Source organism: Durio zibethinus, chromosome 11 (assembly GCF_047325235.1).
Source record: "Durio zibethinus cultivar Kanyao isolate XHJ-2024 chromosome 11, ASM4732523v1, whole genome shotgun sequence".
In the NCBI taxonomy this organism is placed as follows: domain Eukaryota; kingdom Viridiplantae; phylum Streptophyta; class Magnoliopsida; order Malvales; family Malvaceae; genus Durio; species Durio zibethinus.
This window is the reverse complement of record NC_143172.1, coordinates 13,643,270-13,666,246: the sequence shown is the minus strand read 5'-3', so window position 1 is coordinate 13,666,246 and position 22,977 is coordinate 13,643,270. Positions and strand designations below refer to the sequence as shown.

Sequence of the window (22,977 nt, the reverse complement as noted above, 5' to 3'; positions counted from 1 at the left end):
CATATTTTTAAATGCAAATGAAATTTCTAATGATGGGACCCCAAAAAGTCCGAGTAGTGATTTATGATAATTCTCTAGGTGAGAAAGATTTTTAAAAATTACCAAAGTATTGAAATATTTAGAAACTCTTTTCAATACAAAATTTTAATTAATTTAAACAATTCTTATAAAAAGATAAAAAAATATAAATATTTATAAGAGCATTTTTTAATAATAAAATAAAGTAATGAGAATTTGTATGACTCAGGAAAATCTGAGTAGTAATTCTCGAGAATTCTCTATGTGAGAAAAGTTTTCTAAAAATTGTCGAAGTATTGGAACGTTTATAAGTTTCTTTTCAATATGAAAAATTTTCATTTTATAATTATTTTTTATAATTTGAACAGTTTTCTTAATAAATAAGAATGTGTTTTTTAGAAATAAATATATTTGTAGATAATATTATTATCACATGACTTTTAATAATTAAAAAAAAAACAAATGAAAAATCTCTAATGATGAGATCCTAAAAAAATCTGAGTAGTGATTCATTAGAAGTTTTAGGTGAGAAAATCTATCTAAAATGTTGCTAATGTATTGGAGCATTTAGATTAATTTTTGATAAAGATTTCTTATTTTTTATAAATGGTGTAGAAATGAGTTTTAAAAAATATTATTTGTTTTTAACATTATAGATATCATATTTCATGGAAGTAAATCTGAACCACTGAGGATAAGATTTTTAAAAATTTCAAGTAGTGATTCTTAAAAATTTTTTAGGTGAGATGGCTCCTTTTAATATTGCAAGAATATTGAAATATTTTTAAGAATTTTTCAATATAAGGTTCTTATCTGTTCAAGCTTACTAAAAATTAAAAATATGTTTTTAAAGGAAATTAAAGAAATTAAATCTTTAAATACCAAAATTAAGACCATTTTAGTCAATATTAAAAGATAACACATAATTAATTGGTATTATTTTAAATAGGTGCTGTGGGAGTGCTAATCCTTTCATATGCATAACCGACTCCCTAACCCAAACTGTTTTTTCGTAGACTCAAAAGTTATATTTTTAATAAATTTTAATTTTAAAGTTTTTATTAAAAGGATGAGTTTTAATAGGTGGCCAATCACTCATAGCCAAAAAAGATTGGTGATGACTCTATCTTTTGTTTTCAAATTCATCTAGCAACCCCTCAAAACCATTATGACACCTAGTTTAGCTGGCACCAAGAAGAATTAAGCACAGTTTAGCAAGCATCGAGGAAAATTAAGCCCGGTTTAGCTGCACTAAGGAAAATTAAGCCAAGTCTAATTATCATTTATGAAGATTTAAGTCTAGTTTAATTGGCATCAAAGAAAATTAAGTCCAGTATAACTTACACCAAGAAGAATTAAGCTTAGTTTAGCTAGCACAAAGGGGATTTAAGCTAGTTTAGCTAGAACAAAAAAACATTAAGGCCGGCTTAGCTAACACTAAAAAGATTTAAGTTAGTCTAACTAGCATCTATGAGGATTTAAGCCCAGTTTAGCTGGCATCAAGATAAGATTTAAGCCTAATTTAGCTGACACCATGATAATATTTAAGCCTAGGTTAGCTGGCACCAAGATGAGATTATTAAGCCCAATGAAATTGGAATCAATTAAGAAAAAAAGTGAAAAAAAACTAAAAAAGGAAAAAATAAAATGAATGAATGAATGAAATGAGAATGAGAATGAAATTATGAATGACAAGATGGGAAAATGAATGAAAATAGGAATGATAGGTGATTGAAAAATGGTTGAATGAAATGAAAATGAAGAAAATGGGAAATGACGCATATGAATAAATAAGTAAATGGGAAATTGATGCAAAAATGGATGAAGGATGAATAAGTGAATGAAGATAAATGATGGAATGACAATAATGAGGAAAAAGAAAAAAAAGTGTTTTTGGCAAAAATCATTTAACAATTGCTGGAAAGATGAAAGTGAAATGAATTGATAAAGAAAAAAAAAAGAAGAAAGGTTTAAATTGAAGAAAAATTTTGATTATATGAGTATGATTTGACCACTAATGATTTTTCTAGAGCTAAGAATTTGAAGATAATTGTGATCATGGAAAACTTTGTTTCACAAAAATGAACGCATGATGTGAACAAATCTGTTTGAATGACATACATTGTGTGCTTTACATTCATCCTATACATTGCATGAGGAATGAATTTGATTTTGGAAAGCAAGCACATTATCAGAAAATGAACACATTCCAAGAAAAACTCAAAAAGAAGAGATAATCCTTCAAAAAGAAAAAGAAATTCTTTTTAAGACCTTAAATGCAACCCAACTTTTCAAAGATGAAACTTCAAAACTTTTTAAATTGAGCTTTTTTAAAGTCATTTGCTTATGTCTATATGACCACTTTTCAAATTGAGATTTTTTAAAGTCATTTGCTTATGTCTATATGACCACTTTTCAAATTAAGATTTTTTAAAAGTCACTTGCCTATGTCTATAAGAGCACTTTTCAAATTGAGAATTTTTAAAAAAGTCACTTGCTTATGTTTATAATAGCACTTTTCAATTTGAGATTTTTTAAAAAAGTCACTTGCTTATATCTATAGGAGCACTTTTCAAATTGAGATTTTTTTTAAAGTCACTTGCCTATGTCTATAGGAGCATTTTTCAAATTAAGATTTTTTTTAAGTCACTTGCTTATGTTTATAGGAGCACTTTTCAAATTGAGATTTTATAAAATCACCTACCTATGTTTATAGGAGCACTTTTTCTCATTAAGATTTGTTTTAAAAGTTCCTTACCTATGTTTATAGGAGCTCTTTCATAAAAATAATAAAAGAAAAACCTCCAACGTAAAAACAAACAAATAGCATATAAGCAAAACCAATTCAACCCTTGATCCTGGATAAAATTGGTGTCTTTGGTCTTTGTATTATTTTTGATTCTCATAAATATATCAGTAATAATGCAAAAAAAGGCAGCTGTAGACATTTAATTTTTGTCCAGGTAAAATTCAGTCATCTGTAAAGCTCTTAAAATCTAACCTAGTCAAAATTTAACATTTCTCTAATTTTGAAAATTTTTTAAAATTAAAATTAGGACTTATTTAACGTAAATGCCAAGGTCAAACTTAATTAAACCTGGTCAAACTTGATCAAAATTAGTTAAAAAGATAGCATCAAGTCAATTTTCAAAATTCACAACTAATTGGGATCAATATGGCTTGGAATTAAAATTTGTGATTTTAAAGCATTAAAATCTTGATTGCACTTCAAGAAAAGTAAAATTATTAAAATACACTTCATAAGTATTTTCATAATTTAGTCTTATCAAAGTGGATTTTTGTGAAAATGTTCATATCATAATTAAATATTTTTAATGATTTTTGGTGCATTAAAAGCTTTGATCACACCTCTCGAGGTGTGAAATTATTAAAATACCCATAGAGGTATTTTCATAAATTGATCTTTTCAAGTTCGAAATCCCACAAGAAGCTCCAAATCATGATTCAATATTATTTTATGATTTTTGGAATATTGAAAACCTTGACACACCTCAAAAGGTGTGAAATCACTAAAATACCCTTTAAGGGTATTTTTGTAATTTAACCTTTTCGAGGTTGATTTTTTATGAAACATTCCAAATCATGTTTTTAAATTATTTGATGATTTTTTGGTGCATTAAAAACCTTAGCAGCACCTCACGAGATGTGAAAGTACTAAATACCCATTAGAAGTAATTTCGTAATTTGACTTTCTTGGGGTCAGATTTTCACAAAAACTTTTAGATTTTAATTTGATATTATTTCATAATTTTTTATGCTTTAAAATCATGAAAATGAAGAAGGGAGCATTGTTTTCCAAAAAAATGGCTTAGAAACTGAAAACTTTTTAACAGGGATAAAATGATATTTTCACTTGATTCAACAGCATTAAAAATTCAACCTTTGACAATAATCATTCTCAACCATGGGATGATCCTGAGTGGCTGAATCTAATGGTGAAAAGTGGCTCTTTACAAAGAAAACAAGAGAGAATTTTTAACCATTAGATGAAGTTTTGATCTAAGGGCTTACATTCATTTACACATGACATTTTCTCACCATTTGAGATATTGGAAGAATGAGGAGAAGTTTGGATTTCAACATGAAAACTGTCATAATATATAAATCCGTGGACCTACTACTAGACATGGATGAAAGGAGTCACCACCAATCTTTTGGTTAGGTGTGATTGGCCATCTGAAGCATATTCTGGTCTGCGAAAACAGAGGTTAGGTTCGAGAGTTGATTACACATAAGAAAGGTTATAGAACCCTCATAATGCCCATCTAAATGATGTACCGGTTTGATTTCAAATTATCCAAGCTTTGATCATTTTATGATTTATCAAATAATTTAATATTAAAAATTAATCTTAAAATTGTCCCAATAGTTGGATAGTAATTTAAGATAATTTTTTCACCTCAAGAGTATTCATAGAGACTAGTGTCCCATTTTGAAGAGACTTAGTCATCGGATTCAGTAAAGTAATTTATTCAAAAAAAGTAAATCTCCCAATAGTTTGGTAGGACTTACTTTGAAGTAATCTTCCAATAGTTTAGAAGATAAAAATTATTTATTTTAAAAAAATTTTTAAAATTTTTATTTTTTTTAAAAGATTCATAGAATTTCCTAATAGTTTGGTGGATTCCATAAAAATTTCCCAATAGTTTGGTAGAATTTTATGAATTTATTTGAAAAAATTTATTTATTTTTTTTTTTTTCGTAAATAAGTAAAATGAAACTCACAAAGAAAAAAAATCACAATAATAAGTAATGTATTTTTTAATTTAAAATAAGAAACAATAAAAGTAAATAAAAATAAACAAAATAACATAAATAAAATAAGAAAAATGGAATCAAAACAAAAAATGAAGTGAAAAAGGGAAAGAAAATACCTATGATTGGGTAGGGTTGTGCTAGATCTAGATGTCCAAATTTCAAGCTTTTTATTCAGAATTGTTTGAGTATACCTCTATTTCTAAAATGTCTATTCTTCTATCTTCTCTCTAACTGATTTTTAAAAATTGATGAATGAATCCCAAAAGCTGACAGAGAATTTCCAGGAACCCAACAAATTGTTTAGAAATCTAAACCCAGGAATCCTTAGAATGCAAAACCCTATAGAAATTCAAACCCAAAACACCAAATTCTAATTCTAGAAAATCTAAATAAACCAAACCTTAAACTTAAAACCTCTTGATTGCTAAACAAATTTCTCTCTTTTCTCTCAAAAATTTTAGCATAATTTTTTCCCCCATCATTTGCTTTGATCATAGATTTATATAGGAATTCATGCTCAATCAATTCCCCTTAAATCTATGATTTTATTTTATTTATGTTTTAATGATAATTGATTCTGAAATCAAATCCCAAAATCTCTTCTTATCAATTTAATGTGAATTGATTATGGAATTAAATCTCGACAATCTCTCCACATTATTTTTAATGCCAATTGATTCTAGAATTAAATCCCAAAAATCTCTCCATTATAGTTGAAGCTTAATTCCAAAAGAATATTATTGGACAAAATGGGTGTCTACAAAAACAAAGGAGAAAAAGAAGAAAAAATAGCAAAATTTGGAGAGCTCTCTTAGAGGTATAATTTCTAGTTTCTCTTCTTACATTTTATTATATTTCATTCCATTTTCATATTATTTTCCTTTATTTTTTCTTTTTTTTTTTGTGAGAAAATCTATAGTTGTTTGCCTTTTTAAATCTCAAATTTGATAAAAAAAAAACTCAATCAACTAATCCATAATTTGATTTGAGACAAGAGATCAAAGATAACAAGAGAAATCCATCATTAAAGCCATTGAAAGGTTTAGCCAACCTTGCTTCTTCCATGGTCGAACCTCATTTTGGTTTTTTTTAAAGGTTTTTCTTGCTTCTAATAATGTTTATGATGATTATATTGTTAGTTTACTTGTTATTTCCATGAATGTTGATTGGTTTAGTGGTGTATGTTTGGTGTTTGGCTAATGTTCTTGTTTTTATGGTTTCCTTACTATTTCAATTTGTTACATATTTGATAAATTTCCTTACATGATAAAAATGCCATTATATTATGGTATTATGAAGTTTTGATGCATGATTTGAGCAAATAAAATTATGGAAAATTATTGAAGCTGCCATAAAGTATTTGGCCAAGCCATTCCCATGCTTAGTCGAAACTTGTTCTGTGCATAATAGCCACATTTTGCTTGATTTATCTTTGTTTGCTTGTGTTCTTATTTTGTTCTTCATGTTTTTTATGTGTTTGATCAATTTTCCAAGAAAAGAAAATGTTAATTTAGAAGACTTTTTAGTGATTTTATGTTTACTTCCATGAATTTCAAAATAGAAAAAAGAAAAATGATGGAACATGTCTTGAAAGTAAAAATATGTGTGTGTGTGTGTGTGTGTTTGATCCATTTACATCATGTTTTCACATGCACATTTAGTTTGCAATATAATTTTTTAAATGCCTTTAGTTTGTTTCTTAGTCATGTATTTTTTTATGCATCAATATTTACATTTTTACCCATGGCATTTTCGTTATTTGTCACATGCATCAATATTTACATTTTTACTAATAGCATTCTTGTTATTTATTTTTGTCATTGCATTTCTCATGAAACTCCAAACCACCATGAAATCCCCAATCACCATAAAACTTTAAAACTACCATGAAACCCTAAACCATTATAAAATCATAAACTACCACAAAACCCTAAACCACTATACAAACCTTAAACCACCACCCAAATCCTAAACCCTAAACCAAACCCTAAACCTTAACCTTAACCCTAAACTAACCCTAAAATCTAACTTAGACCCCAAAGCAACCCAACCCCTAAGTTGAACCCCAAACCTACCCTAAACCCTAAACCTACCCTAAACCTACCCTAAACCCTAAAACCTTGAACCAACCTTTAAACCCTAAAATCAATCTTTGATCCCTTTCATGCATTTGCATTTCACTTTACATTATTGTTACATGCATTTTAAATTACTAGGCATTCATACTTTGTCATTATTATTCAATCATCATGCATCTATATTATTACTATGTTCATGCATACATACGTTAGTTTTATAAATAAAGTTTTTTCAAAGAAAAGTGTTTTAAAATATGATGATATCTCAAATAAATATAGCCTTTGAGATCTAGCCTAATTATAAGGTGGCTTTTAACGACTATTATTTATATAGGGTATTATCTTAATTTTATAGGACAAATTGAAAATCTTTAAGTTAGAAATATTTTTGAAGCTCTACCTAAATATAAGAGAACGGAAAAGATATGTCAATACTTAGGAAATTTTTGTTTTGATCCAAAAATAATTGTTTTGCTTTTCAAAGAAAAAAATTAAAAATGTTTTGCTTTTCCAAAAAAATGGAAAAGATTTGTTTTTTTAGAACAAAAAAGAAAGAAAGAGGAATTAATCTTAAACATTAGAATAGGACCATTTTTACCAAAATTTAATGATAACATGCAGTTAATTGGTATAATCTTCAATAGATGCTGTGAGGGTACTAACCCTTCCCCATATGTAACCAACTCATAAACCCTAGATTTGATTTTTGCCAACCTCAATTTGTTCTTTTTATAAAACTTTTAAATCTTTTAAAGGTTTTATTAAAAGGATAAAACTTTTTGGTGGCCAATCACATTCTAAAAAAAAAAAATTGGTGGTGACTTCTCATTTTTTAATTTTTTTAATCATTAAAATTTTAAATTTACTTGAAAATAAAACATCAATACTACTCTATATAAAAAGGATTCCTTAAGGATCATGATGATGACAGTTGCCTTTGTTTTTTTAGGCTTTGATTCTCTACTTGACTTGATAGTTGTTTTTATTTATTTATTTATTTTGGTTTTGTTATTCTACTTTTAACCATTTTTAATTTTTTTTCATGTCTCTGGAAGCTTCCATTTTTATTCTCAAAACCCCTGAGCTTCTTTCTATTACTTTTTTTGTCTTTTTTAGATTTTATCTTTTTTTTTTTTTTATATTTCATTCTTTTGCTTTTTTTGTTTTTACCAGATCTTTGGGTTTCAGTATCACCAAGCGATAAACTTGTGATTTTTTCACTATGACTGAAAAAACTTGGTTTGTATTTTTTCAATCATCAATATTTACTTCTTTAATTAAAGATGTTTTTCTTAAAAGCCTAATTTTGATTAAAAATTTGCTTCCTTTTAGGTGCTATTAACATTATTTTTTTTTGTTTATATGTTTGATGGTGTGAACTATACTTTTATTTTTGGTGCATGGAAAAATTATCTATCTAAGGAGTTTTGGAAGTGAGTAGTGGTTTCAACCAAAATGACAAATTAGGTTTTTTGTACAACTTTATTACCATTGAATTATTAATTATTTCTCTACTTGTGTCATTTTAGCATTGAGGATAAAGGATAGCAACTAATAATTTTATTTTTTATAGAATTATCGTAGGGGTTTATGTTAAATTATAACACTTTTATACTTGATTTTTTCTTCTATTAATCCATTTTCTACCTAAATGTGTTAATTGTCCTAAATGTAGGTAAAATGAAGGATTGAGGGAATTAAATTGAAAATACACTTGAAGGGGTAACATCAACGTGAAGTGGCAGAATTAAAGAGCTAAATGTGGAGGCCAAATGGAATGAAAGATGCTAGCCAAAGACTTAAAGAAAACAAGCATCAAGTGGCATCAACATTGGATGGAATTGAAGACTGATTTTCAAGGCTATTGGCAATTATACTTGCCTTGAATTCAAGGCTGGTATTGAGCTAAGTTGGAGCTACATTTGAAATGTTAATTTCAAGTTTAAGTGGCTGATTCGATGAGTTAAATTTGGAAGCAAACATAGTGCAAAAGCTGGCTGGAAATTCAAGCTAAACAAAGCATCAAGTGGCGTCACTTATGTGCCGTTTTTGGGGATGATTCTTGCAAGACTTGAAGCTGTTAAATGAGTTGAATTGAAGCTAAAATTTAGCCACATTGGATGATATTTAAATGTTCATTTTATACCAGGAAGAATTGACAAAGAAGGAGAGAGAGCAAAAGGAATAAAGTGCAAGTCAACAAGTGGGAACATAATGAAAAATAAAAGTCAAGCTTGGCTGCTGGATTGCATGGCTCAAGAAACCATTTATGAGCTGAGAAAGGACCTAGGATTGGGCTGGAAGATAGGACATTTTGAGGAGACAAAAGGAAGGGCCAAACTCTCCATTGCTTGGAGCATGATTTTTCTTCTTTCATCTTCCTACATCAATGTGACTGGTAGACAGCCTTTGCTGATTTTACCGTGACTTTTGGGGAATGATTTCATCTTGTTTGCATGTATTTAATAAGGGCTTGACTTATGCTTAGGGAGAAAGCTTAAAATTTTACATTTTGCTCTTCATCTCTTCATGTTTTTGGTAATGAATTTTCAGCTTTCATTTTTGGTATTTCCCAGTTTTGGTTCCTTCTATTTTCTGCCTTACTTTGTTTTCTGTTTGAGCTTTTGATTGGAAGAAGAGTATAGTCCAATGTGGCCTTGGCTTGAGAAAATTCTCATTCGGGCCTAAGAGACTTGATTCTTTCTTTTTATTTTTAATTCATACTCTTTCACTTTGTATTAATTTCTACCCATTTTTCCTTTTGTTTTATGTTCTACCTTGTGGTTTTTGGTGCATGTTTTTATAATGTTTTTGCATTGATAAGATGATAAAAAAAATGTTGGTTTATGTTTGGTGAAATGGTTAGGGAGTAGTTTTGGTTTCCATGCATTTTCATGCATTTTTCTTTACTAGTTTTCAAAAACTATCTTGTATTCATTTGCGGTTTGGTTTTGGTGAAGTTCTCCTGCATATTTGTTGTTCATTTTCATGTCTATTTTAAGATTCTAGGCTTAGATTTCATGTTACATTTATTCATTTTTTTTAATTTTGGGTAGCATTTAGCTTATTAGATTTTCATCTTAGGCCTTTATTTTGCTTTCGGTTTGAAAACTGTTTTGCTCATTTTTTGGTTAGTTTTAGGCAAAGCTTTCTTGCACCTCTTTTTGCTTGTTTTTATATCTATTTTAAGGTATTAAAACAGTTTTTGTAAATTCCTTAGGTAGGATTACATTTGCTAGGCATTTTAGTTGATAGGTCTTAGTGTCCATGCATTCTAGTATTTCTGTTTGCATTTAATTTTTTGTATTTTGTGTTCTTTTTTAGGGAGGGGTCACTTGCATCTTTTTAGTTCATTTTTTAGTCTATTTTTAAGGTAGAAAAACAGTTTTTGCAAATTCTGTAGGTAGGGTCAAATTTGCATAGCATTTTAAGCGATAAGTTGCATGTAGTGTGCATTTTTTAGTTTAGTTTTGCACTTTAAATTTCTGTATTTTTGGTTGATCTTCAAACCTGTTTTCATAAATCATTTTAGTTCATTTTTAGGTATATTTTTATTTAGTTTAATTAGTTTTTATAGTGCTATATAGATTTAGATCACTTTCATTTGGTAAAGTAAGCTAGGTTGCATTTTAGTTTTAATTAAGGTGTTTAGCAATTTTTATTTATTTTATGTGTTGTTCTATATTTGTCATTTGTTATTTTCATTAAGATTAGCTTGGATTTAATTCTGGTTGTATGTATGTCTTAGGATTTAGGTTAATTAATTGAGGAGTTTGCATAAAGTATACTAGATGTTCAATGAAATGCCTCAATGAAAATTGATTGCCATTTCATGTAGGATTTTAGTTTAGCTTTTAGGTAACCTTTAATTTTTATTTTTATTACATCATTCCATGCGTTTCCATGCTATTTTCATGTTTAATTCTTGTTCCATACATTTCATGCATTCTATGCTAGATTAGGATTTTTAAGTAAGTTCATTTTTAAATTAAAATGCTAATTATACTTTTTATCTTTTGTTAGGTTAATTTCACTTTTTATTACTAATTCTAGGTTTTGTTTTCCATCCCTTTGCTTTTAAATTTTAAATTTAAATTATGCTTTTAATTATGTTTAATTTAATTTTCGGTTTTGTTACTTTCAATTTTTAGTAACTTGCCATTTTAGGAAATTAATTTTTTTTTTTGTAATTTTTCTTAGAGATTTTTAACCTTTATAATTTGTAGCTAAATTTAGATTTTAATAATTTGGTAATTTTATTAGATTAATCTTAGGTTAATTAGATCTTTAAAAATAATAAAAAAAATTTGTAGGACCAAATATACCCGAAAGGTTGAAATTGGTAATTACCCTTAGGTTTACAACTTCCAGATCCCTAAAGAAACAATATCTAGAGTATTTCAATCTTTATTACTTTTGTGACCTGTATACTTGCGGTACTCTTAATGGGTAGCAATAACAATTGTTCTCTTTCCAAATTGGCAAGGGTTCTGTCATAAAAAATATGCTTTCTACCATAAACAATGGAGTTGAATTGTTGAATGGGGTTTGAATTTTTTTGATTTTTGGTTTTACTTTATTTATTGTGGAACAAAAATTTTTCAATGTAATTTTTTTATCGATTCTATTTAGGTGTTAACTAAAATTTGGGGGTTGCAAATGTTAAAATATACAATCAAGATAGAAAGTGTTAGAATGGTAGGCGTTATATGGATTTAGAGGTTGCATGTATATTCTATTGTGAGGTTTGCATGTTGGTTTTTTTTTCCTTAAAATTTGTTTAAAATATTTGTTGCATATTGCATAAATGATAGTCAATTGCGTTTTTGTAAAGTGGTTTATTTTTTTTGTTTAATTAGAGTTTTTTGTGCAAGTATTGTTGAATGTTGTTCTAAAGGCAAGTCTTGGATCAGAGGAGTGAGTGAGTTGGCGATGATGGTAGAAGCAGAGAAATTTGTGGAAGCTGATAATGTAGAGGCTATAATAACAAGAATTGAGCACAAGTCTAGGAAGATATTTACTAATCCAAATCAAAATGTTCCATTTTTATTTTTGAGAAAAGAAACCCTAATTAAGCATGATTGATTTGTTCCTATCTCAAGAATAAACCCGTTGAAGCTCTTAAAACTACCCTTAAAGGCTTTCCTCCTATGACTCAAGATGAGTGATGCAAGGTTTTGAACAAAAGTATAAACTTTTTTAATTTTTTATTTAATTATAAAAAGAATTAAACTTTTTTGGTTTTTGGATTTGGACTCTACAGCCTGTAAATTGGATAATTATGCATAGAGCATTAACGGTTATAAAATATATTGACGGAATGTTCTCTTATTTGGATCCTAAGTACTATGATATTTTTATGAAGTGAGTTTTTCTCTTCTTTTTTATCTTTTTCTAAAGCCAAAAAGAATAATGTCTATTCCTTCTTTTTGATTGCTAATGGTATGAGTCCAATTTCCTACACTGTACAGCTTTCTCAATATAGCTCAATTTCAAGAATTTTTTTTTGGATAAGTAAAATGTTTTATTTATCCAAAGAAGCAACAATTGCTGCTATAATCACAAACAAAGTTGTACTCAACAACAAAATACGATCAAACTACTGTGCAAACATAGAAACACATAGACCCTAAATAGAACACAGAAACTTACGTATAAGGTCACTTGCGATGTTTTTATACCCAACTAAAAGAGATTGAATTATGTTAATAATTGAGCAATATAAAATTTGGTTTGATCTGCTTAATCCTTCATGGAGTTTCTCGTTATGGTTTTACACTTTTACTATTTATATTGATTAGAAGTTTGATTGTAAACCATGTTGCTTAGTTTGATGTTGCAAATGATAGATTTGCTTTCTGACAGTTTAAAAAGATATTGGGTCCCTTATTTCTGATATTGGAAATGAATAACAAGTGATGATTATTAGGTTGTTTCAAGGTACTTATATGGGGGATTGTCAACTAGAGATCGCCCCACATGTGATCAGTGCCATAGGATCCATGAGAAGCTGGCAGAGAAAGCCGGTTTAGGATGCATACTTCATTCCCTTGTAGACACTATGAATATAGTTTTAATCTAATTGACCTTTTTCTTTGAAAAATATGTATTCTAGAAAGGTTTAGTAAATCAATGTATACGATTATACCTAATGTAATTATGTTAATATTTCATTTATTTCTAAAAAAAAAAATAAATGTTAGAAAATTCTTGAAAATTTAAAATACTTGTGAAAAAATTATAATATAATGACTAAAATTAATAAAATATAATTAAAAATAAAAAATAAAAAATTGTTGGATTATGTGGCCAAAGTTAAGTGCCCAATGATCCAATGGGTTATTGTATTAAGACTTTAGGATAAAAAAAATCATTTATATAAATGTTTAGTGGATTTTATTTATAATTTGTTGAGTCTTTCAAATGATTTTTTTATGTAATAGAATGGTTTTTGGCTTTTCCTGTATATTACATGTATTTATTTATTTAGCTATTTGAACTTATAAAATAAACTAAAAAGAAATAAATAATAATAAAATATAAAATTATTATATAATAAATATTTATATAAATATTTATTAATTTCTAAAATTTTAACTTTGATATTCTATCATATTTTTATTTAATTATATAAAAAATAAAATTAATTATTATATTCAAAATTTAAAAAAATCTAAATTATAAAATTTTAAAATTATTTGATTTGTCTAAATCAACTCAATTTAAATCGAATTGAATCCAAAACAATTTATATATGAAAAAAATCAAATCCAAAATTATTTGAGTGTAAAAATTCTAAATCCAAAGACCATAATCCAAATAATTTAAATTCAAAAATAATTTGATCCAAACCTATCCGAAACTGAATATTTGCCAACACTATCCATCGATGCGAACGTCGACTCTGACACAAATTACGGTCCACCATACCATAGCCAAATCATTTTGATGAATTCAAAAAATTGGGTTGGATTTTTTTTTTTTCTTAAACAAAAAAACAAAAGAAGGGAAAGTGGTCCCAGCTCATTTTTTAAAACGCGCGCTCTGACGGTTTGTGGCGTAAATGGATTAGATGGAATAATTCATAGGCTTCCAACCAAGTTTAGCATCCTTTCCGACCTTTATAAATTGAAGTAGACCAGCGTCCAAAGCAACGCATATCGAGCAACGTGTTAACCATGAAGACCGCAACTGCTGTGGCTTTGCTTCTCTTTGCCTTCGCAACAAAATCATATTTCTTCCAGATAGCCAACGCTGCAAACCAGCCTGTGCTTGACATCGATGGTGACGAGCTCCGAACAGGTGTTGAATACTACGTCTTGTCCGCGATATCGGGTGCTGGTGGTGGGGGGCTAGCTCTCGGCAGGGCTAGTGATCAAAAGTGCCCAGAAATTGTTGTTCAAAGACGATCCGACCTCGACAATGGTACTCCAGTGACGTTTTCAAGTTCGGTCCCCAATGATGATGTTGTCCGCCTATCTACTGATACAAACATAGAGTTCGTTCCCATCAGAGACAAATTGTGCCTAACATCAACTGTGTGGAAGGTTGACAATTTTGACTCTTCCACAGGAAAATGGTGGGTGACAACTGATGGGGTCAAAGGGAAACCTGGTCCTAACACTTTGACCAGTTGGTTTAAGATTGAGAAGGCCGGAGTGATTGGTTACCGATTTAAGTACTGCCCGTCAGTTTGTGAATCATGCACAACTTTATGCAGCGACATTGGAAGATATGGAGATGATGGACAAATACGTTTGGCTCTGGGTGACAATGGGTGGCCATTCGTCTTTATAAAAGCAAGTGGGATAAAACAAGTTGTTAATGCGAAGCAGTAAACACAGTAGTTTACGTATCAACTACTGTATTGTCCAAATAGCAGTGCTAGCCGGCCTTTAAAATCCACTAAATAAAAGTTTAAATCTATGCTCCCAAGAAAGCCAGTAATGTAATGTTATTGCTACGTTACATTTGCTTTGTTGGAGGCAGCAGGATGTGCTTACTACCCGGCCTGTTTTGGCAGCCCAGCCTTGTACTCTTTCAACTTTATGAATAAATGATTTGCTTTAAATGCCTGAAGCTGGCATTGTTTTAATTAGTATTGCACTGATGACGTTGGGAATGTTGCAATGAACAAAAAAAAAAAAAAAAATACACAGCAAGGAATGTAAAAGCCACTGCCAGATTCATGAGAAAATTGCTCACAAGAAACTTTTTTATTTCTTCGTTTTATTGCACATGTTTAGAATTAAACAAATTAATATAAACATTCTCGTACACTTAGATGCTTGCTGATGATAAACAACAAGGATGCTTTTGAGGGATTTAATTTATGTTGTTGCAAATAGCTATATTTAATATTGGAAATTAAACAAGAGAGATGAAAATTATGCTTTTCCAGTTGAACTCCCTAGCATGGTGGCGTCCAACGCTCGCTCAAACTCTACCACAAGATACGCAATCCTTGTGGTTTGAGTTCCGCTTTATATCATGTTGCAATCCTTGTGGTTTAACATGAATAAACTTTCTATCAGATTGTAGATATTTTTATTATAAAAATAAGTTTCAAAACATTGCACCAGAAAAATACCATGACCTATATGCTACTTCATGTTGTATTTATAAAAGCGGTAAGTGACGGGTCATATGAGTAAGACTTAGATAAAGTTCTTGTTAGGGATATTTTTGGGTCCGAAAGGCATATTGGCCATTCCCTTCATTAGAGCCTATCAGCAAATAGTCACGGGTATTTTTGACTTTTAGACTAACCTGACATGTATAGTACCATGTCAACTCAGCTACATCACCTTTTTGCCCCTTAGACCCCTCACCTTTCGTCTATATATAGAGCCATCTAGGTATTATCAATCTAATCCCAACATTCTTTACATTCCTATTTTCCTCTTCTTCCAACCTTCGTAATCTTGATCTTTGACTTGAGCATCGGAGTGCAAATGTAAGGAACATTCCCTACCTGCCCTAACCACTCTCTTTCATTTCTTGTAATTTTTAGGTTGACCCTAGATTGGAGCTCAACATGAACATTTGGCGCATCAGGTAGGGGTATTATTCTTTAGTCGAGCTGAATACCATGCCACCTACAAAGAAAACCAATGAGGAAGGAGAGACAGCTGTCCCAACTGGGATCGAAACCCTTAATAGCCTACATATGGACCAACCTATGCCACCATAGGCAAGGTTGACCACAAAACATTTCCAAGCCTTACTGAGCAGATCCAAGTTATAAAGCAGATGTTACAAACCATAGCCCACCCCAAGCCTTAAAAATACCCGACCTGGTCACCCCCGGTATATAACCAGTAGAAAGACAGCCTAATTATGATGAAGTTGAAGCCTCTTTAGCCTCCAAGGATGAGGAACATACCACCCAACCACTTATCACCACTATCCAAGACACAACTCTACCTATGAAACCACACAAAAATCCAAATAGACCAATTTAGAACCTTAGTTGAACAAAGACCTTGAGGCTAAATTTAAGCCATGGAAAAAAAGTTGAAAGGAAAAGCTGTTGCTTTTGAAGACGAGCTGAAGTTTCTGGAGACCTTACCTTTCATCGAAAAGATAAACAAGACCATGCCCTCCAAAATGATTCAAAATGCTGACTTTAGAAACATATAATGGTACATTTGATCCCTTTGATTATTTGGAACTTGATAGAACTAACATGATGATATAAGGTGCAGATAAAGCCCTGATGTGTAAAAGATAGTCTATAACCCTCAAAAGGGTAGCTTGGTCTTAGTATTACAGTCTTAAGCCAAGGTTGATTATCACATTTAAAGAGCTCAGCCACTCTTTCCTCTCTCGTTTTGTTAGTAGCATAAGAACCAAGAAATCAACCTTAAGCCTAATGTCGATCCATTAAGGTAGAAATGAGTCTTTAAAGACTACGGTATGCATTTTAACATGAAAGCTCGACAAGTGAAAGATTTAGAGCTAATGGCAGTTGTAGTCGCCTTGACTAATGGACTCAATGACAGAAAGTACCGTTTGAAGATTACTTTGTCTTTAAAGCCATTAAAAACACTAGTCGACATCCTAGTTATGGCTAAAAAATACATAATGCTAAAGCCACCATGAAAAACAATTGAGGTAAAAGAAGCTTATCCCCCCTCCTTAGGCGGAGAAAAGACAATGAATTCTATTATCCTCATTTAAGAGAGAGACGACATAGGGCCAAAAGCTCGAGCAGAGAAAGAAACCACGATGCACTAAATACCTCTCGATGGAAGATTTTGTTGTAAATAGAAAGAGAATAGATTTAAATGGCCAAAGCCATTAAGGCAAAACACAAGAGAGACTTGACCAAGAGATGTGCCTTCCATAAAGACATCGGTCAAAACATAAAAGATTGTGTTGACCTTAAGAATGAAACAAAAATCTGATTAGAAGAGGTCGATTGGGCAGATTTGTGCACAAAGCAAGATAAAGTTAGGGCAAAATGGAGTATAGAATCTATGATCATAGAGAAAGGATAGGAAAAAACTCAGAACATCGAGTAGAAGGCAATAGGGGTGGTCAGAACCAAAGAAATGAGCAAGAGGAAAATAAAGGTTGAGTTACAGATAACCAATCTATTGCAAGCATAATTAATGTAATTATCAGGGGGAGCTTTACCACTGTTAAAAGAAAATTTGATTAGGGCTTAGCCATGGTAGTTGGCTTCTCACCCAAAAGAGAAAAGAATTGAAAGGATGAATCGATCTGCTTCAGTGTGGAAGACTTAAAAGGAATCCAACATCCTTGTGATGACACCATAGTAATTACAACAGTGGTGTATAATTATATGGTAAGAAGGATTTTGTTTGACAATGGGAACTCTACTGACATCTTGTACTATACTACCATGAATATGATGGGAATCAAGAAAGACAAACTGTAATCGATCACCACTATATTGATCATATTTGAGAATGAACAGGTGTCAATCAAAGGGACCATCAAGTTACTATTCTTTTTATGTATAGAATCGAAGACGATCACCTCAATCATAAAGTTCATGATTATAGACATTTCATCAACTTAGAATATGATATTACACAGACCAAGTCAATCTATTTTACAGGTTATAGGTTTAGCTCTCTATCGAAAGTAAAGTTAGGAAAGACTAGTTTGTAACATGACAATGTTATGTCACAACAATGTTATGTCATGACAATGAAAGGAAAGATTGAGAAGTAGATTGACACCTTAGCCAGGATTGAGGAAGTGGAAAAGGAAAAAGAGGTTATAGGGGTTAAAGTCATGAAAGAAAAGGAACAAAAAAGTAAGAAAAAGTAGCAACGATAATAAAAACTTACCTAAAAGAAGTGTGCTCTTAAACTGCTATAAAATCTTAAGCTCTATACTTATACAAGCCATGGATTATTTAAAATTTTTGAATAGATCTTACAAAGATCAAGCTCTTAAGTCAATGCAAATATATGTCAATAGGACTGAGCTATTAAGTCAGCTAATGAAAAATGAAATGAAAACATATATTTTGTTCAACTCTACATTTCTATTACATTCCATCTTACTAACAATGAACTAACTGCCACGTCGGGGTTTGTCATTATCATAAGAAACAGTCCTGACCTACTTGAAAAGAAAGAAATAATAGATTAAAGACCTGAGATAGATGAAAACTTACCTAAACTTGTAAAAGACTTTATCTCTATACCATTTTGGGAGAATAACCCAAAAAAATCTGTAAATTAAAGTCAAACTTGACCATAAAGAACACTAAATTCAACTTTTAAGAAGTAATGTCAATTTGTTTGCTTAGACACCATCGGACATGCTAGGGATTGAGCATAAGGTAATGATTATAGGTTACACATCAACCTGAATATAAAACCAATTCGGTAAAAAAAAAAAAACCTTCACCTAAAAAAGACAAAGGGTATCAATGAAGAAATCGACAAACTATAACAAGCAAGCTTCATCAATGAGGCATATTATCTCAAGTGAATAGCCAATATGGTCATGACAAAGAAACACAACAAAAAATGGGGTGTGAGTTACTTTTGCCAACCTCAATAAAGCCTACCCAAAAGATAGCTTTTTCCTCAATATAAATCAACTTATTGATGATAGTGTCAAGCATAGCCTTTTTAATTTCATAGATGCCTATTGAAGCTATAATCATATTAAAATATTAAAGAAAAATGAGAAAAAGGTCTTCATAATAGAAAAAAATCTATATTATTACAATATCATGCTTTTTGGCCTGAAGAATGTAAGAATAACTTACTAAAGGTTGTTTAATAAGGTTTTCAAAACTCAAATTGGCTAAAACATGGAAGTCTATGTAAACGATAAGATAGTGAAAAGCAAGAGCCTAGTTAAGTACCTGAAAGACCTAAAAAGACCTTTGACATCTTGAAAAAATACAACATGAGGCTTAACTTGAGCAAATGTGCCTTTGGAGTCACATTAGAGAAGTTCCTTAGCTATATGATTAGTAAGAAAGGCATAAAGGCAAATCCAAAAAAGATTCAGGCCATCCTAAAACTAAAAGCGTTAACTTCAGTAAAAGAGGTGCAAAGATTAACAAGGAGAATAACTGCTTTAAGTCAATTTATGTCCAGGTTGGCTGAGTATTGTTTATCATTTTTCAAAATCTTTATGAATATTTTTGACTTCAAATGGATACCTCAATGTCAGAAAGCATTTGAAAAGCTCAAAGAGATTCTTTCCTTTTATTCTATTCTCTCTGAGTTGAGACTCGATGAAGCACTATGTTTATACTTGGCTACAATCGACCAAGCCATCGGTTTGATACTGGTTAAAGAAAAATAAGGAAAGCAAAAACCAATATACTTTGTGAGTAAGGTACTAACAAGGTAAAAAATAAACTATGTTAAGATAGAAAAATAGACCTACGTGATAGTCATGTCAACTAGAAAGCTTAGACCATACTTCCAAACACACATAATCCATGTGATGAACGAACAATAGCTTAAACAAATCTTGCTAAAATCAATACTGTTAGGAAGATTAATCAAATGGGTAGTAAAACTCAATGAACACAACTTGCACATATTGCCTAAATTGGTTATAAAATCCTAGGTTATAGTTGACTTTATTGTGGAATATACCTTGACCAGGGCCAAAGAATAGCCTGAAGAGAGCAAAGAAGTCAAAGAAGAAGAAATATGGAAACTCTTTGTTGACAGCTTAGCTATCAACCAGAGAAGTGGGGTTAGCCTAATCTTGATTAGCTTGAAAGACTCGTTATTCCCATATACCTTTAAGTTCGAATTCAAAGCTTTAAATAATGAGGCTGAATATAAGGCATTAATAGCTTGCCTAAGACTGGCAGTCGAGCTGAATATAAAAAATATTATTGTATACAGCGATTCACAATTGGTAGTTGGCTAAATAAATAGCAAGTTTGGAGCTAGAGAAGAGAGGATAAAAAAGTACCTAAAAAAAGTATTGATCGACATTTCCACCTTTTCTCTTTCTCTAAGGCCTAGGTCAGGAAAATACCGAGGTTAAAAAATACACCAACAAATTCTTTACTCAAGCTAGCTTTAGGAATAACAATAGAAAGTTTGGCCCATGTCCTTGTAGAAAAGCTGGCACAAAAATGTAGTGAAGTGAAATTGGTTGGATAGATTAAGGAGAAAGAATCATGGATGACATCAATCAAGACATACTTGACCATGGGAGAATTATTTAAAGATAAGGTTCGAACTAAAACCTTAATGAGGAAGGCTTCTCGTACACAATGATCAACAAAAAATTATACATGAGATCTTTTAGTTTGCTTTACCTGAGATGTGTAGATAATGGGGAGGTAAACTATGTCTTCAGGGAAAAATATGAATGGATATGTGAAAATCATCTCAGACCTTGACCATTTGCGTATAAAGTAATCAGACAGGGCTACTATAGGCCAACTATTAAGAAAGACGTAATCAACTTGGTAAGGAAGTGTCATAATGTTAGAGATTTACCTATGTACAACACCTCTCATTAATTAAAGTGGTCCCTATCATCAATCATTGGTTTTTTATGCAATAGAGAGTGACCATCCTTGGATCTTTCACCTTAACCACAGGGCAAAGAAGATTCGTTATAGTAACAACTAATTATTTCATGAAATGGCTTAAGATCAAGAGCCTAGCTACAATAATAAAAGCTTAGGTTGAAAAATTCATCTAGAAGAACATAGTCTACAGACTTGGCCTACCTCGGTCCATAACAACAAACAATGGTGAATATTTTAAAAATTTAAAGTTCAAAGAGTGGTGCTCTAATCTTTACATCGACTTACGATTTACGTCGATCATTCAACTTTAGTCCAATGGCTAGGCTAAGGTGGCCAATATGAAAATAATGGAAGCCTTGAAAAAGAGACTAGATGAAACTAAAGGAAAATGGGCCAACGAGTTTTCTGAAGTCTTGTAGGTTCTAAAGACGACTAAAAAGTTCCCATAAGAGAGGCCTCCTTTAATTTGGTAATTAAAACTGAGGCCATGGTGCCTGTTGAGATTGGTTTTTCAAGCTTAAAGGTCGAGCTTGGATTAGGAAAAAGGAATAAAGATACCTTCAAAACAAATCTGGACTTAGTAAAAGAATAAAGAAAAGTAGTTATAACCAGAATAGTAGCTTACCAATAGAAGTAACCAACTATAACAACAAGAAGGTCGGACATAAGAATATAAAGAAGGGTGACTTAGTGCTTAACAAGGTTAAAGCCTTAGGAGTAGACGACTGATGTGGCAAGTTAGCCCTGAACTAAGAAGGCCCCTGCATGGTCAAAGAAGTCATCGATAATGTGACCTATAAATTACATGATATGAATGATAATTTCATACCAATGACGTAAAATGCAAATACTCTCAAAGTTTACTACCAATAGCTCAGAGAAAGTAGAGCTCACACTTATAATCCAAAAGTTATTGAATAAAGTTTATGCTATGATTACATTTATTATGAAAGTCTTGAACTTAGATGTTAGCCAACCTACTTTAAAAAACTCACCAAGCTTGAGTTAATTTAATGAATTCTTAATTGATTGATTAAATCCTAATAAGCTTGCCTAATCTGAGCTAAAGTTACTTTGGTTAATTAAACAAAATATTAATTCAAGTTACTTTGGTTTGCCTGAGCTAAATATCTGAGCTAACACTTGAATGCTTAGTTTAATCATTTGAGGTAAACAATGAAGTAAAAGTAAGAAAGCTAAAACTTAAAACAAAAAATCCTTTGATTTCATTTACTTTATGTTATAATTTACAAAAAATGACATAATTTTTTTAAGTGAATATATCCGAGCTCATCATAAAAATCTGACCTCAACTTTTACAAAAAATTACAACAAAAGAAACAAAAAGAAAAAGAAAAGCTCTTCACCCTCTCAATTATCCCCCTTCTCTTCAACAACAGCAGTGGTAAGTCATTTCTTGGCCTCAGATGCAAGGGTAGCATCTAGCTTAATGTCCATGGTAGTGTCCTCATCATCATCCTTATCCTTTTTCCCTTCAGATTGGATCAAAGATTTAGTCTTAAGATTGTCCAGCCTAATGTCAAAGAGGTCAAGGTTTAGACAGGTACACTTGAATAGCACCTTGTCTTTATAAAACTCAAAGGCACCGAGGACATTGTTCTTTGAGAATTCTACCAAAAGTTCAAAATATCTCTCAGAGGCCATAAACTCCTTGATGATATCTTTCTTACATTCTTCTTTGGCCTTCTCTTTAGATTTATCATTGGCCTTCTACTCAACCTCTAATTGAGACCTCAGTCTTGCAATTTCAGCTTGAGTTTCGCTAAGTTTGAGCTCAGGTTGTTCCCTCATAGAATCGGTTGAGGCTTTTTCCACCTACACCTCTTTCAACTTCATTGCTAGGTCGCCAACCCTCTTCTCCTACTTAGACTTCTTCTTATATGAGATAGAGAGGTTAGACTAATGTTGGGATGATGAGTAAGCTTGTCAAAATTTATAAAAGAAAATTGAGCTCAAACTTGGAAAATAATAGAATTAATAATAATAATAGGAAAATTGAATTAAATGTAACTTACTGTTTAGAAAGATCGTGACTTTCATAAATTTTCAACCACATCAACACTCTTTAAGGGGTTT

At 30.8% G+C, this 22,977-nt stretch overlaps 1 protein-coding gene and 1 pseudogene across 1 annotated transcript; both read left to right on the top strand.

Annotated features, from left to right (window-relative positions):
- Positions 1 to 11,481: 11,481 nt before the first annotated feature.
- On the top strand, positions 11,482 to 12,957 carry LOC111290176 (actin-related protein 2/3 complex subunit 5A-like; annotated as a pseudogene).
- Positions 12,958 to 13,956: 999 nt separating this feature from the next.
- On the top strand, positions 13,957 to 14,980 carry LOC111290963 (21 kDa seed protein-like). The gene has a single exon (XM_022882483.2). The coding sequence runs from the start codon at positions 14,054 to 14,056 to the stop codon at positions 14,711 to 14,713; it is 660 nt and encodes a 219-aa protein (XP_022738218.2). The 5' UTR covers positions 13,957 to 14,053; the 3' UTR covers positions 14,714 to 14,980.
- Positions 14,981 to 22,977: the final 7,997 nt, after the last annotated feature.

Bases quoted from the DNA above. Each gene is read 5' to 3' on its own strand.
- LOC111290963 (XM_022882483.2), top strand. From the start codon at position 14,054: ATGAAGACCGCAACTGCTGTGGCTTTGCTTCTCTTTGCCTTCGCAACA.